The sequence below is a fragment of the Xyrauchen texanus genome, chromosome 39, assembly GCF_025860055.1.
Source record: "Xyrauchen texanus isolate HMW12.3.18 chromosome 39, RBS_HiC_50CHRs, whole genome shotgun sequence".
NCBI classification, from domain to species: domain Eukaryota; kingdom Metazoa; phylum Chordata; class Actinopteri; order Cypriniformes; family Catostomidae; genus Xyrauchen; species Xyrauchen texanus.
Genome location: NC_068314.1, coordinates 27371078 through 27388609, shown reverse-complemented (window position 1 = coordinate 27388609; position 17532 = coordinate 27371078). Strand labels below are relative to the sequence as shown.

General features: G+C 39.6%; 2 protein-coding genes across 2 annotated transcripts in view; one reads left to right on the top strand and one right to left on the bottom strand.

The window, feature by feature from the left end:
- Positions 1–3438, top strand: part of LOC127632464 (nuclear receptor coactivator 3-like) — a 59910-nt gene extending 56472 nt beyond the window's left edge. Inside the window, exons 21-23 of the mRNA XM_052111041.1 lie at positions 687–867; positions 1006–1189; positions 1466–3438. Of these exons, the coding sequence (XP_051967001.1) occupies positions 687–867; positions 1006–1189; positions 1466–1477 (377 nt within the window). The 3' untranslated portion in view covers positions 1478–3438. The remainder of the gene's footprint in view (positions 1–686; positions 868–1005; positions 1190–1465) is intronic.
- A 2278-nt stretch (positions 3439–5716) lies between these two features.
- On the bottom strand, positions 5717–6773 carry id1 (inhibitor of DNA binding 1, HLH protein). Its single transcript, XM_052111663.1, has 2 exons — positions 6317–6773; positions 5717–6187 (listed from the first exon to the last, which is right to left on the bottom strand). The coding sequence occupies exons 1-2, from the start codon at positions 6668–6670 to the stop codon at positions 6152–6154; spliced, it is 390 nt and encodes a 129-aa protein (XP_051967623.1). The 5' UTR covers positions 6671–6773; the 3' UTR covers positions 5717–6151.
- Between the last annotated feature and the right edge of the window lie 10759 nt (positions 6774–17532).

Sequence of the window (17532 nt, the reverse complement as noted above, 5' to 3'; positions counted from 1 at the left end):
CATTTTAGTTATTATTTTGATTGATTTTATTTTCACCATGTAACATCAAAGTATGCATATTTATTTATTATTTATATATTTATTTATTATTACTTCAGTGACTCAAGTGCAAGTATTCTGTAGCCTATATACCTGATTTATCTTCTCTCTGTAGTAGAAAGAAAAGTTCCTCCCCTTGTTTCTCCCCAATTTGGAATGCCCAATGCGCTCTTAAGTCCTTGTGGTGGCATAGTGCCTCAATCCGGGTGGTGGAGGATGAACCTCCGTTGCCTCAGCGTCTGACATGTCAATCCGCACATCTTATCACGTGGCTCATTTAGCGTGTTACCGCGGAGACTAAGCACTTGTGGAGGCCCACGCCATTCTCTGCGGCATCCATGTGCCCCACCGAGAACGAACGACATTACCACCACAATTTGGTTGCTTAGGAGACCTGGCTGGAGTCACTCAGAACACCCTGAATTCGAACTAGTGACTCCAGGGTTGGTAGTCAGCATCAATACTCGCTGAGCTACCCAGGCCCCTATGGCAGACATTTTTAATCAAAAATATGCACCTAAATCTCAACATTTTCACAATCTTTTTAAACGCTAAAATAAATACTTTGAACTATTTAATAAGTACTTCAGTATAAAGAGTAAACTTGCATTTAAAGTCTCTTGTTAAAATCTGTGTTGTGATTCCAGGTATGGGCCAACAGGGGGACCCTTCATTTGTGGGAACAGGCAGCAGTCCCCCTAACAATATGATGTCTGGTCGTATGGGCGGCCCTCACAATCCCATAATGCAACAGCACCCTCAGAACAATCCCATGTACCAGTCTGCAGAGATGAAAGGCTGGGGACAGGGGCCTATTCCCATGAATAAGTAAGCGATCAAAATTTGAATTTATTACAGACAGCATGTAATTCATTTATTGAACCATCAATCACTTTAATCAAAACATTCAATCCTGATCTTTAAAAGGCACATAAAATAAATTGTGCTGTGCTATCTGTTTCCCAGTTCATACTCCCAGCAGCAGCAATACCCCCAGCAGGGAGCACCTGGACAGTACAGTGGAATGATGATGAATGGTTCCATGCAAGGAAGTGTCAATAGCAACGGTGCAGGACAGCTGCCCCCAATGCAGGGCCAGATGGGCATGAACGCCATGGGTATGGGACGCATGCCAATGGGACCCGATCAGGTACAGAGTGTGTTTGGCTTCTGTTACGAATAAAAAAAATTAAAAAAGAAACTTTACACACTTCACTGCACTTGATGTCTTTCAGATTCATCAGTGTTTTTACTTCATTTCTTTAGTTCAACTTCAAGTTGAAAAGGTGTTTTTATGGCATTGCCGCATTTGCATTAATCCATGTTGCAAATGAACGCGCTAGTTTTTCAACTGTTCGCGTATATTTGTGTTGAACAAACTTTATTTTACTTTCAGTAAGTGTAATTATAATGTATGTTTTCACAGAAGTACTGCTGAGGCAATGAGCCATCCCTGTAAGTTACGGACAAGTTGGAGTCAAACTCGGACTCACAATGTAAGCAACAGTCCAATGAGGAAATGTGTCATCATGGAGCTATAATATCTGCTTCATATAGGAGAAATGGATGGAAAGGTCCAGTGGAACTTGACTGAGAAAAGACAATGAAAGGGAGGGAGAGAGAGACAGAGAGAGAGACTCAAGCCGTCTCTGTGGGGTTCGTTCTGAATATGCCCAGTAATATGTGCAAGCAGGCTCACTCCTGTCCCATATGGCTGTACTGCAGTACACAACATAACCACCAGGGGGAACAGTAGTAATGGTTATGGGACAACTTGACTGTGGGGGGGAGCACTTTATTTTAAGGATAGTATGGAAAAGGATAGTTGCAATATATTTCTTGCTTTTTCTAGCCTTATAGAACGATTATGTGCATATTGTCCATTTTGAAATTGTTTTGGACAAGCCTCGTTTTTAAGAAAACCGTTAGAATTGTAAGCACCAGAACTTCATCATTTACACAAATCAAATCAAAGCAATAATTCTCCTCTCAGTGCCACAGGCTCAAAGTGGCAAACAAAAATCAATGTTACTGCAGTATTAGACAGATTATTATTATTTTGTTTTGGGTGTGAATAAGATTGGAATTGTAAATAATGTATGCTACATATGGATCATACATGCTTTTACTACATACTTGTTTTGCACAGAGTTTGGGTCTCTGTTAGGCCCATTTATCTATATTTTAGGTCAATACTGCTCTGGGTTTTACATTTATTATGACTTCTGTCAAAGGGAGGAATTTTTTTTTTTTTTATCTCATCCTGCACAGTCTCTCTTTCTTTTTCTTTCCAATGACTACCGCCATTATGTTTGGATGGCACTTTTTTTCTAAATGTTGCATTTGACTTTGCAGAAATGTTATGCAGTGATGGTTCCAAGATTTAATTTCCATCTCCATTTTTGTTTTGATAGAAAATAATGGTCAACTTTTCAAATGACACGCATAGATTATGTTGATATTGCTCTTACTAAGGAAATAACTCACTTTCTCACTGTATTGCACCGTTGGTTCTTCAGAAATCTACCTTTAAGAAACATGCACAATCCAAAGATGTTTTTTCAGTCTCTTTAAGTTTGACTACAGAAATGTATCCATTTATATGTTTTTGCATAGATGTGCAGAGTAAAAGGTACATAATCGTATGAACTTTTTACTACATGTTATGATTTTGTACTATATACTGTATACATACAAAACCGAGTAAACCTGTTTGTTTTTGAGGCCAGTTAACATTATCACAGTATTGTCTGTGCTTTTGGAGGTTTTCTTTATCATGTGGTTTATTCCCTCTTTGGTTTATGTTTTGTAAGATTTTGAGGGTTATGAATTAATAACAAAACTGTCAATTCATATTTAAAGCGATCTGCAACTTTTAAAAAGGTGTTTTAAATCACTTTTAAGAGCTCATTGGATGTGCTTTTTAAAAGCGAGTGTTGTGTGAAGGCACAGGTGAGAAAAAGAAAAAAGAAAAAAGTTACCGCACCCTTGGTAACTTCAGTATGCAGGAGCCCATTCTGTAAAGAAAGGCTCATCATGCATCTCTGTATTGCAGTAATCCTTGGCCATTTCATTAGGCAAGTCTTTCTCATCCGTGACAGTGACTTAAACCAGTGTTGATTGAGGAAATTTGCTGGAATTAAATACAGTAGAAATCCAAGTCAGTCTCTTTGGTTTTTTCAGGAAAGCAACACTATCATTTGTGTTCATTTCACTAGAGTACTGTAGATTGTGACAAAGTATATTTTGAAATGATAAATCAAGGCTGTTCTGGGCTTTCAGAATTAGTTAACGGGTGTGAACATGGAAGATAAGCTCACATTTTACAGGATGTAAATTACATTACACTTAATTATTTTGCTTGATGTTGATATTGTTGTAAATAAAAGTTCTATTTAAACGTGACGTGTGTGTCCTGCAGTTTGTGTGTGAGAGAGAGAACCTTTCTTGTTTGATTTCTCTCTTTTTTTTTCTTGTTAAAATGTCTTTTTTTTTTTTTTTTTTCTTAATTACTTTTTGCTTGCTGGATTTCTTGCTTTATTTTATGCTTTCTGCTTGACTTTCTTGCTGGCTTTCAAGAAAATAAAATACTGTACCACAGAGGGGCACTAAAAGCTAAAATGCCCTTCCCCATATCGGAACTACTGTGTTATCCTGAAAAGGAATTGTCTTCATCTTCCTCATTATTAAAGTCAAAGTTTATTTATTAAATGCACAACTTACAACAGTAATTACAGGCAATAAAATGCAGTGTTTGCAAGCTCCAGAGAAGAAGAAAAGAGAAAGAATCACAAATCAGTAAATGTAATCTTTTGGATAAATATATCAAGGAAAAGAGTTAAGAAATAAACCTATATTTTAAAAACATATGAAGGCAGTGAATTTTTTTTTTGCACAAAATAGCCATTCCACATGTTTTTGACAAGATAAGAGGGTGTATTAAATAGTAACATTTCATGAAATAAATAATCATAACCAAAGTCTTTCTAGAAAATCAATCCACTGGCGGCCATTTTTCTACGCTATTTACAGCCATGGCAGTGCAGCTCCTATCTACCTGAATGGCGGAACGCTGAAATCTCAAAAACGGTTGGTCAAGATTACGATCAAAGAGCATAATTTAAATCATCAGTAAAATCGGAAATAACTAGTTTCATAAATTGAGCTTTTGTACCTCAAAATACGCAAAAAACTGCAAATTCCCTGGCTTGTATGGCTTAAGCGCATGCGCGTTTTCGTGTTGACCGACAAGTAATTGGCTCTTTTACCTGTAAGGCGGGACTTCTTCATCCGTTGGGCGTTCCAATTTCTCCCATTCATTTTAATAGACGTGGCCCGTCTCTGCTATATAGTTTCTGTCATATAACATCCATCATTTTGGCCGAGAGAAATTTGAGCACTTTACACATACAGTAGGCTATTACATGAGCAACACATCTCTGAAGTTACATGAATTGCCTTCATTTAGGAAAAGTTTTTTTTTTACTGCTATAATTAATTGCAAGTGTCCCGCATTGATATAGAAACAACATGTTGCTTTTGTCTCCCATTTCGTTCTAGTGGAAAACTCTGCCTTCAAATGTTGGCTGGAGCATATGGCGCTCTGTTTTTAAATGCGCAAAGTTGTTATGAAAAGAGGGTTTCGTTGTAGTATGTGGGAAACTATACAGAGGGAGTGAGAGTTCCTTGGACGTGTTCCCGGCCCATCTGCAGCCCGGGCTTGCGGATTACTGTTTGTTAATGTTTCAATCAGCTGTGTGCTGAGGAATGTGGAGCGATTTAACCTGAACTTCCCCAGGTGTGCGGCGGCGCCGCTCAGTCTGCGCCCTCCCCTGCCCTTGGCACAAAGTGAGCACACACACACACACACACACACACTCTCTCTCTCTCTCTGGCCGTGCCTCACAACGCGAGGCCTGCAGCTGCGCGCATCGCACCGCAGGGAAATGAGAAAAACATTGCACAAGGGAGACGGAATAAATCTTATAACGAACTGCCCTTTTCTCGGAAAAGACTTAACCCTTCCGCCACCCGCTTTAATTTGGCAATGCATAACAATAAGGTGGAATTTATATATATATATATATATATATATATATAGCTAAAAATAAGGAATGAAAATAAGTAGCTTAATCCTTAACCAATTAGAGCTGTTTTTACAATCTGAACAGTATTTTGTTTAAATGGGTTAACATTAAGTGGCTGCCATGCTTAAACAATTTTTGATTGTTAACAGAATTTTACATTTACTGTTGTCACATGTCAGTGCAGTTATATAAATTGATAAACCATTTTAAGATTAAACGAAGGCCTAATCGCTAATATATACATATATTTTGTTTTTTACGTTGGGGGGAAGGGGGGTTTGACCTACTATTGTTACCACAAAGTATTTATTTCTACTTGATCTAACCCTCATAAAATGTACCTTGTCTTATGTTACCCAATTTGTCTTGTTTAGTCAGATTATATTTTACGGAATAAAACCTGTTCATTTAGAGGTTACCACAACAAGCTCGTTTTAGTTTACCAGACCAAACATTTAGGCTATGTGTAATTTGGTGATCAAAATTAAGCCCAAGTGTCATTACGTTATTTTCAAACGTTTAACGCGTTTTAATTGCTTAACAAAATAGCAACCACCCCTTTGAGACCAATTAAAGTGACACACACACAGAGTACTGACAGAGTCGTAAATGTCTTATTTTCTCGTTTTAATAATAAAAAAGATACACAATAAAGCGTTCACATCGTGTCATTGTAATATACAATACATTATTTCGCTCAGTAATCTGAGAAAACTCTTTACAACACAGTAAAACATTTTCGAAAAGTTATGAAAACATTGGAGAAACTTTGACCGAAAGGCAAGTGTATGAACATGAAGTGAATAATCGCCATGGATTCCACGGCTAACACACATCAGTCTATCAGAGAGCAAGTCACAGTTCACTTTGCATGTCCATGTTGTGACTCTCCTGAGGAGCCGTTCCTCTATAACGGGAGAACGGATTCTCCCAACACGGTTCAAGGCGTCACGACGGTTCTGGTCCATCACCTCAGCACACGGGATGCTGTCCGTGTCAGTGGAGTAAACCCGAAGCATCAACATTTAACGGCACATGATTCGGTCATCGGAGCAGCCATTCTGCAAGGAAACAGAAGAAATATCGTGAGTTGAATCATTCAAACTAACTTTTGTATGTTATTAATACGGGTTATTTAAACCGGATGACACATGGCAGTGCAAATGGGGTATTTGATATTGTATATTTACCTCAACCGAGATGCTGGCCAGTTCCGAGTTCATAGTCGTTAGGGGAGTGCGGGGAGCGGAGTTCTGGTTCTTCTTGCCAGGCTCGTCCAACTCAATCTGCAAGTCCCAGATGTAGTCGATAACGTGCTGCAGGATCTCCACCTTGCTGGCCTTTTTGTTTGTCGGTAGCGTGGGCACCAGCTCTTTCAGTTTGCTGTAGCAGCTGTTCATGTCCTGCAGAAACATGGACATCTGCTCATCCAGGAGCGGAATCTTGCATTTGGAGATGGTCAGGCTCTGGTCGGAGAGACACCGGACCACATCTTCGCCTCCAACTTTGCTCTTCAGTGTGCAGGTAGGTCCCACAACTTTCATTTCGGCTGTTTTTGACGTTAAAACGACAACGAAGTCAAAGAAAGTAAGTTGAGTAGACGTGCTCGTACTCCTTTTGGCTCTTGCGTCTTCGAGTTCGCGTTGACAGTTCACAACATGCTCGTGAGGCGAGTTGTTCGGTATATATGTGGTAGCGGGGCTTGTGGGCGTGAACCAAACGCTCGTGTTTGCAGGCTCGGGCCAATGGGATTGCATCAGAGTCCCTCGCTGAACCAATGACTGCACCGGTCTGGTTATCGCAGTGACAATGTGCGTGGGGGATGGTATTACAAATGGAAACAAATGTGTGCATTCTGCGGATGGTGTGGATATCCAGCTGCCGTGGCTTCAAGACTCCACAGGTGAAGAAACAGACTGATCAACCTGAGGGTGGGGGTGATCGAGGATCAACAGGCGATCGTTATTACTTTCAAATGAAAAAAGTTTTCGTCGTATGTGGGCTGCCATAAAGTAATACAGTGATAAATATTTGCTTATTAGGTGTGCATGCATGATATTGGATAAAATCGTGGAGGGCATGAAGTATTGTTTAATACTTTAGTAGCCTATTGTCAGACATTGTTGTCTATCAAACACGTTTATGAAAAATACTGGAAATATGACCATAAAAAAGATTGAATGAAGAAAAACAATGAAATGGGATATATATATATATATATATATATATATATATATATATATATATATATATATATATATATATATATATATATATATATATATATATTATTATTATTATTATTATTATTAAACTAAAAAGAACCATAGATGCTGTTCTTTATTCAACGTTCTGGGGAGAATTGTTATATTGTATATGATATATATATATATATATATATATATATATATATATATATATATACGTTCCTAGAATGTTAGGAGTTGGAGAAATGACCAAATGTGAACCATACACCAATGTTAGGAGAACGTTCTGTGTTTGCTGGTCACCGGGGTCAGAAATTAAGGGGGGCTCGGGGCAAAAAAAAAGCTAGTTTCTGTTTTCTTCTAGAATCTGAAATAAGTCTTGTTATAAACATTATCACATTACACATGATTTTATGTTGACTTTATGAGCAGGATGACTATTCTCATTGTAATTATTCAGATTCAGAATTTATGTTAATGAATTGGAAAAAAAAACTGAAGTATCTGAATAAAATAATGACATTATCATTTTGTATGTTTAAAGAAAATGCCCCTGAAAATCAAATCAAGGGGAGATAATTGCCCCTTTATGGAAAAAGTAAATTTCTGACATTATTAGTATAATAAATTTTTGTCAGCTTTAAATAATTTTTGTACAGCCTACACATAAAATGTATTTTTGTATTGTGCTGACTTGCAAACAAGTCATGCAACAATGGTTCGCAAGACAATGCAGGTAATCGTTGAAATTGTCCTTTATCTGTTTACTCTCCTACAACGATTGTCTCATTGTTTTTCTATGAATGTGTTTCCTCGCAAATTCCTTCATATGTGCTAGTCGCCTTGAGCGCGCACTCACACAGCTTTGCATTGCTCTGCTCTGATTCTTCCCCCAGATTGTCCAAACAAACCAAAGCAGACTGCCGGGCGCCAGCGCCGTGACGTCACCCATTCATTCGAGCCTTGAAGCCTGTCAGCCTGGCGCCGAGCGGGCGGTCTCTATAGCAACATCAAACAACAGGCTAGCATCCCTCCACTCTCCCCCATTCACCTGCGCGGCGCGGGATCCTGAGAACAAACTGGGCAGCGTTCATTTATCACTTAAAACCTCTGATGCGATTACCGCTCTGCGCACCTGCAAACTGCCATTGTCGTCTCTGAAGACTCTTGTAAAGAAACAGAAAGTGAGAGACAAAGTGAATAGGCTATTGAGCCACTGGGGTTTTTAGTGGGCTATATAAATATATAATTGTTATTATTTTTTTATATATATATATATATATAAAATAAAAGATCGAACTATTTGTTACGTTTATAATTACGAATTAGGCCTACGGTCTTATGCACAATTAATTAAAAATGCATATAATCAAACACAATAATGTGATTCGCCTAAATACTGCAATACTACTGAATTTTTTTTTTCATAATTCTCTGTCGCATAAACGGAATGCAAATTATAGTTCCAGTGGCTTGTACACATAGCTGTACATGCTAGAGGAGTTGAGAGGGACTGGAGCGTTTCTGGCTCGGTCACAGCTGAGCGGGGCTGAGGGGAGGCGGAGGAGGAGCTGAACAATAGGAGTGCAGTATTGGGACTGTGAGAGAGAATCTCGGCTGGAGCCGATGAGTCTGGAGCGCCCCTCCACTCGCTCATCCCGCTTTTGTTCAGCTGCACAAGCTATCAGCACTTCCTACCGACTCCAACAATAAGCCCTCACAGCTGGGCTCTCCAAAGCCTGTTTACTGCACATCAATGCAAAGAGAGGCAAAGAGTGTAACATCCCCCTTACACACACTCACACCCCCTTATGAACTCTTGGTAAAATGTAAAACATATCCCTAGTTAGAAAATAAAAAGTTGCAAACTCTTGGGTGACATGGGATTTTTTTTTCTTTTGTGGTTTATTGTTTGGTGACTTCATAATGCTGGCCAATGAGCAGCAACCACTCATTTTTATGTGTAACCGAATTGTTCAATAAAACATATGTAATCTACATCAAGTGTGCCTACAGTTTTACCAGAGCTTATAAATCAGAAATCGTTTACACACAAATAAAACATGGTGATGTATTGTTTTACAGAATATAACTCTACTGCATTTTCTATATCTAAATGTTGTTGAGACCTCAACATGCTTGGAATTATAAGCAATTAGTCTATGCTATAATCTATTTTCTATAAGTTGTTTTGATTCCATGCTGATCTGGTGTGTGTGTGTGTGTGTGTGTGTGTGTGTGTGTGTGTGTGTGTGTGTGTGTGTGTGTGTGTGTGTGTGTGTGTGTGTGTGTGTGTGTGTGTGTGTGTGTGTGTGAAGCAGAAAAAAGCTGGTCCATGATCTTCTTGAAACATCTGCATGTATCTTTGACTTTCCCATCTCATGGGAAGGGTGACCTCAGATAAATGTCCTCAAGGGAATCACATCCTGTCTTAAGTCAAGTGATTGTTGTTCTGAGAAGGCTGCTGTGTTCTGTGCTATGTCATCAATTGGCTGTGAAGTCTGTAATTCACAACATTACAGTGACACAAAGCAGTAGGAGCTGAAAGGACATTTTTGTATGCAATTTGGAATGCAAGAAATAAGACTTGTGTTTACGAACACCAGGGGCGTAGTGGAGGACACCGCTGTCAGTAGGTGGCTCACACAGACCCAACATTTACAGTGCAGTATAAATGTATTACAGCATATATTAATATATAAGTATGATATTATAGTTAAGTATTATATTAATATATATTTGTATTACTTACTTTTAATATTTGTAGTGATTTAAAGATTCAAGTATTGCAAAATAATTAAACAATTTAGCTAAATTAGCTGCAAAAATAAAGGGCATCTTGTGGAACACTTGGTTTTGTTTCACACACAGAGCTGGACTGGCAATCTGGCATACCGGGAATTTTCCTGGTGGGCCAATGCACTTTGGGGCCGATCATGTGTAAACCGTGTGGGTCGTCCGCGAAACGTGCCGAATGGGCCGTGATAAGCAAAAACGAGCCGCCGCGTTATGCAGAACGGATTACAAAATGGCGCTGCGATATGCAGAAAAGTCACGATATGCACCCCCCAACCCCAGCTTTACATATTTAACACAGATCTAGTTTTCTGCTTAAATTGGCAAAAAGAAGTGATCAAACTTTTACCTCACAAACATAATGTAAAAAGCATAACTTAATGAAGCCTCATGCACTGATAGTATAGACTCCACTTACAATTAGTTTTTTCTGCAGTGCATTTCACGTAATGCTACCAATCAAGAAAGATATGTGGATAAATAACTGTCATTTGGTGTTCCTCATCTCTAGATTATTCATTTAGATCAACATCAATGTCGATAAAAAAACATGAATAAATGAGTATTTTTGAAAGCAACTGTGTTGAAATGAATGGAGCTCTGTTGATTAGACTGTCTGACTGATGGCCTATTACATAAGGTTCGTTTCGCTCATGAAACTCATCTGTGATTGGCTGGATGGTTACTCAATCAGTCCAAAGTAACAAAATGCAAAGAATACTGTATACAAATCCACCATTTGGACTTGGTATGGGTTTAGCTTGGAAAAGTGCATATCCTCCACATCCCCCGCTGCTGCTACGCCCTTGACTAACACAAGAAATAAGCTTATTAGCTTGTATGGATAGTACATCAAGTCAAATTCACTTGACACTTTTTTGAAATATTTTTATATATGTTGCCTTTTACATTTTTGCTATTATTTGTGTTTTTGAATGGTTTTGTGCTTCGTTTTACTGCTTAAATTTTGCTTAAAAAAAAGCCATTAAGTAGCCCTTTATAGATTTAGGTTCAGTTGTGACAACTTACCCCCAAACACTGTGCCCCACTTTTTACCACAAAAGTTCAGCATTTGTTCAATGAACTGTATGTCCTTTCTTGGCCAACAATGGTGGAAATGTTAAATAGCTTTTTTATAGGCATGACCTTGAAGGTATGTGCCTATACAGAAATGTCTTTCTAAAGCCTATATGAGATTTGAGAATTATTTACAAGATTTAAAGTTGTGACAGCCAACCCCTAGAACCACTGATCCCACAGAAACTGACGGCCCTAACATATGCCAATCTTGTCTCTTATATGGCTTTTCCACTGCACGGTACAACTCGACTCAACTCGACTCTGCTTGCTTTTTGGGGGTTTTCCACTGTGGATAGTACCTGGTACCTGACTTTTGTTAGTACCACCGTGGTCGAGGTTCCAAGCGAGCCGATCCGAGCCGATACTAAATGTGACACCAAAACCCTGCAGATCACTGATTGGTCAGGGAGAATCGTCACTACCAGTGTCATTGGATTTCCGACACGCAACATCAACCCGCTAGTTTTAAAGTTAGCAACAGCAATAACAGTATCATTTGTTCACGTGACTTTCGAATTGTGAAAAAAGAAATGGCCGTGGTCAATAAACGAGGTACAGACGGTCCACTCGTTAACGATGATCGAAACAATAAAGTCTCTCAGGAAGTGTATCAGCTGTTGGCCGCACACGGCTACCATCGGACCTATCAACAGTGTAGGGAAAAGTAAAAAAAAACTTAAAAGTGACTACGGAACCATCAAGGAAAAGTGGAAGTGAGTTCGACCAAATGGATGCTATCTAAACTGGCGAGCAATGGGAGGGAGAGTGCCCTGGACTGGCGTTGATCCACGATGGAGGATGGTATGTTTTGTTATGTTAACTTTATACTCTGCTTGAAAGCTTCACTTTATTTAGTTGACCAGCTACTGGAAACTTGCTTCTAAAACATCCAGGCCAATTTAACTGTTACCCTTGTGTAAAATCACCATGCAACAACTGCTTTATGCAGCACAATGAGCTAGTAGCTAACAGCTAGCAGTCGTGTTATTATTTTTGTCAGTTTGTGTCGTGTTTAAGATGATGTCACGGCAGTGGAAGCAGCTTGTGAGTGCTGGTCTCCTATCTCCTTGCACCCCACATACTTTCACACTCTCCGCCTGGCTCCCACACACACTATCAAAGTGCCTTAATGGTTCCTAATTAGCTCCCCATCTGCTGGTGACAGAGCACTGGTGGCATGCTGAAGCCCTTTTCAGAGAGAAGGCATTGTGTGCTGGGATTGTTTCCACTTCATTGGAGATTGCCTGGAGAGGACTTGGAGCTTTGGGAAGGGATGGGACAGGAGAGTCAGGGTTATGGGGAGGGAGGAGAACACTCTGGACTCTGGGAGATGCAAAGGGTGGGACGGGGGTGGGGGACTAAGAGAGGGCCAGTACACAATGGGAGACAGTGTTGCGGCTTGTTGCAAATCTAATAACGCTGGAGCTCTTTCTGTCCCCTGGATGCCCCCCACCACCCCCTGCATGCACACAAACACATTTTGTTTTCCTCCGCCTTTTTTCTCATGCTCACTGGCAACAGCTCTCCTTCTTCAAGTTAATCTGTGACTGTCATCTTCTGGTAACAGACGTTTTTTTTGTTCTGTTAGTGGGGTAATAAATGCAACCAGACAGCACCATATTAACATCCTCGAAAAGCAACAGAAGGCTGAGTAGCATTAAAAGGGACCCAGCAGTAATAATGTCTGGTCTGCATTGCAGTAAAACAAAGCTTATTCAAAGTGGATACTTAGACACCCTGCATACAATTCTGCACTGCTAAGGTAAAACACAGTTACTTCACATTTGTCAAAATAGAGTTATGATGGAAATCAGGTCTCTTATGGCACTTTTCCACTGCACGTTATGGTTCGACTCGACTCTACTCACTTTATTTGTCTGAGCTTGCTTTTCCACAGCTGTTTAGTGCCGCATCAACGTGGGTGGGATTATAGGCTAATCGTCATAGTTGTGCCACCTCTACTGCCATAACATCATCTTAAACGTGACACAAAACAATAAACAATAACACGACAGCTAGCTGTTAGCTATTGGTCCTTGGTTGCATGGTGATTTATGTGTTACAGTTAAATTGGCCTGGTTGTGAAAGCAAGCTTTCCAGTAGCTGGTCAACTAAATAAAGTTAAGCTTTCAAGCAGAGTATAGAGTTAACGTACCATCCTCCATTGTGGACTCCTGCCATGGATGAGTTCAGGGCATACTCCATCCCATTGCTCGCCGGTCTATATAGCGTCCATTTGGATGAACCACTTCCACTTTTCCTTGATTGTTCTGTAGTCACTTTTTTTTTTTACTTTTCCCTACACTGTTGGTAGGTCAGGTGGTAGCCGTGTCTCAGCTGTGCGCGCACAGCATTTCTTTTTACAATTCAAAAGTTGCATGAACAAATGTTACTGTTATCGCTGTGGCTAACTTTAAAACTAGCGGGTTGATGTCCCATGTCGAAAATTCAGTGGCGCTGGTAGTGACGATTCTCTCTGACCAATTAGTGATCTGCAGGGTTATGGCGTCACATTTAGTATCGGCACGGCTCTCTTGGAACCTCGACAGTGGTACTAAAAAAAGTACCAGGTACCAGGTTCTATCCACTACAGTGGAAAACCCTCAAAAAGCGAGCTTGTACCATGCAGTGGAAAAGCCCCATTAGACTATTCTGTCCTGTGACAGAAAGGTTTGTCTCAAAGCAAATGGATTGAGACTATTAATTGGCAGGATAATCAAAAAACAATGGAATTAGTGTAGTTACTGCGTTTTGGCTTTGAAAGGCAGAATTAATGCATGCATTGTTTTCTGGATTTACTCTTATTTTATATACATCATTTGATTATTTAACATGCATAGAAGAGTCTAAATTGCTCCAGATGTATAGGAGCCAATTGTTGCAGACTTGCCACACCTAAAAAAAGAAATAGTAGAAAATCTTAATGATGTTCTCTCACTTTGCACTAATTTACATCACATTACCACTGAGTGAACAGAAATCCAGAGGATGTGTGATGTGTGTGTGTGTTTGTTTATAGGAGACCAGCTGCTCACAGCTGGGGAATAATGGCCAAGTTTTGGAGGGAAGACCCTTACTACCGGGCAGCTGTCACCATCAGCAGGGGAGAGGGACAGAGTCAATTTAGCCAGAGATCCTCTGGAGGGCTTCTACTTGTGCTATTCTAAACTGAGAGTTGCATGTGTCAGGTGCCATATACTATTTCCGATATTGTATAGAGCTGTCAAAAGAGGTGCTGTCAGCAACTATTTATGGTCTAACAGCTTGCCGTATCTTGTTGCTCCTTGTATGGTTGGTTTGCTTTGTGTACTCAATTAATGGACAGTCACCTGACTTCCACTACATACCAATACGTGTTAAAATAACACCAAACTTATCTGGAGACAGCATTCTTTGATACTCTATGAAAGTACGACCTAAAGATGGGTGTGATGGTGGCAGCTGTGGTTACTTCACAAAGCCCTATTCAGAGAAAAGGGGACAATACCCAAGCCTGGTTACTCTCTCCTCTTCTGTTCTATGCTAAGGTTAATTCCTCAAATCCGTTTTCCCAGTGTCAGTCTCAAAGAATGGGAAGCCCTCCTGTTTGTCAGAGCGTATTGTGCCAGTCGCCTGAGAATGCAACCCGTTGATGGTTCTGATAAATGGCTGCCAGCGTTGACACGGCACAGACCATTCCAACTCTTTGTTTTCAGCATTGCATGTTTGTAATCTGGATTATTCAGAATTGTAAGATTGTCCCACTCTGGGTGGTACGACACTCTCAAGATAAATTGATTTGACTTGTAATATTGCGGGTTCAACACTGGTTGAACAAACTCAATCAACAGTATTTGTGGCATGATGTTGACTGCCACAAAAAAATTAAAGAATCACAAATTGAGGTCACAGTGAAGCATTTACAATGGAAGTGAATGAGACCAATTTCACTTGCATTAATTCTTCTGTTAAAATGTATGTATTATTTGAGCTGTTTTAGAGTTTACAGATTTTATGAAGTTGTAAAATTAGATATTACTTCACACATAAAAGGTTAGAAAGTCATTTTATCACACTAGAATCATATTAACATGATTGCACATTGCTTATGTCTTGTGGCTATACTTTTCAAAGAGATTGTCTCCATTCACTTCCATTGTAAGTGCCTTACTGTACCAGATTTTTTTTTTTTTTTTTTTGAAAAAGAGGGACAAGTCAACATTATTCCACAAATGCTGTCGATTGATCTTAAAGGGATAGTTCACCCAAATATTTAAATTCTCTCATCATTTACTCACCCTTATGCTACCCCAGATGTGTATGACTTACTTTCTTCTGCAGAACACAAATTATGATTTTTAGAAGAATTTTTCAGCTCTGTAGGTCCATACAATGGAAGTGAATGGGTGCCAACATTTTGAAGCTCCAAAAAGCACAGTAAGGCATCATTAAAGTCATCCATATGACTCCAGTGATTTAATCCATGTTTTCAGAAGTGATATGACAGGTGTGGGTGAGAAGTAGATCAATATTTAAGTCCTTTTATGCTTTAAATTCTTCTCCCTGCCCAGTAGGGTGTGATATGCATGAAGCATGTGAATCACCAAAAACACAAGGAGAAGAATGTAAAAGTGATCTGTTTCTTACCGACACCTATCATATCGCTTTAGAAAACATTGATTTAACCACTGGAGTCCTGTGGATTACTTTTATGCTGATTTTTAGAGCTTCAAAATTTTGCCACCCATTCACTTGCATTGTATGGACCAAAATATCTGAGAAATTCTCCTGAAATTCTTGATTTGAGTTCAGCAGATGAAAGAAAGTCATACATATCTGGGATGACATAAGGGTGAGTAAATGATGAAAGAATTTACATTTTTGGGTGAACTATTCCTTTAACTTGTATTGAACCCAGAATATTCCTTCAGACCTTTTTCCTTTTTTACGTACATTTGCGCAAGTGTTTATTTTAGTAATCATCATGTTTTGTTGTTGCATATGAATGTGACTTGCTCAACTGTGGTGACTACGTCATACTTTGAGATATGTTCACAACTGCCTCACAAGCCTCGGGATCAACAGGTGCGAGAAATGGCAGAAGGCGATGAGGCAATCTAGTCTGTAGGCAAGAATTGTTTGGTTTTGACTCACTGGTTTCATTCCTTTATTAGAGTGTAAATAGATTTGAAATCACTTCAGAAAGAGGTAACTAGAAACTCACATGTATCAGGTGCTGCTGAGAGGCTGTTTGTCCACAGAGCTGAGGCAGTTAGCCACACCCTAAAAAAACACACTCACCCAGTGTTTCTCACACACATACACACACCCTGCACAGGTGTTTAGCCTGCAGCTTTAGTTGAGCTACAAATGAAACTCATCAGCCCTTTTGCCTATGTGTTTAAAAGTGTGCACTCACAGCCTAAAGCTGCCCAGATCAGTTCTGCAGCCCATCTGCCAAATGGCAGGGCTGTGCTGTCAAATATAATGGAGCTACATTTCATCTACTCCACTGTTGAACGTAGGCGCTATACTGTATGTAAATTCAGCCAACTACCACAAGAGTGCAATAATCTCTGTCAATCAGTCTCATGGGAAGATCAAGATAAAGTGGGCCCAAAAGGTGGTTGGACACAAACTAAAAATGTCAAAAATGGCTATGAAAAGATAAATTAATTCTGGGGGGAAAAAAAGGATATAATGTGTCCAAGAAAATTTGTTTGAAAACAATTTGTTTGAAAACATGATATGTTGAAAGATGCCATTTGGAACCATCTAATGCAAAGAACTTTGTACACTTTAAATGTTGGTCAAGTGTCCAAATGGGGCCACTTGCATTAAGATTTATTTTTAAGTGTCATGTTACATGACATGTACAGTTTATAATGTGTCTGATGTCATCAGAAGAGTTTTTTTTTGTGTGTGAATGTAAAGCATCCCTCAGTTTAGTTTGAGAGTCTACAGGAATGACCACGGGAATGAATGAGGCTACAGTCTGGATGCAAAGGATGCATCCCATCTCCCCTGGGCATTCTCACGGTACAAGAATGTCCCCTGCATAAACATACACTCACATACGCACATAAAGTGATGCTATCTCTTTTCCCACAGCCTGGCCTAAGCAACACCATACACTTGGTCACACACACACACACACACACACACACACACACACACACACACACACGTAGCTGCCAGACCTGACTTGCAGGAATCCAATTCTGTGAAATTTGCATCAGAAGGTGTCCCAGTTTTTTTACATTCTTTTCTCTTTTTTATTGTTTCAGAGTGTTACAGTAACAAAGGGAGAATGAGTGACCATTGTGTGTGGGATGTTCATACCA

What these genes read in the sequence shown, in the direction of transcription:
- id1 (XM_052111663.1), bottom strand. Translation starts at nt 6,670, where the DNA reads ATGAAAGTTGTGGGACCTACCTGCACACTGAAGAGCAAAGTTGGAGGC. An exon ending in TGGCCAGCATCTCGGTTGAG is followed by an intron (nt 6,188 to 6,316) that starts GTAAATATACAA and finishes GTTTCCTTGCAG; the next exon opens with AATGGCTGCTCCGATGACCG.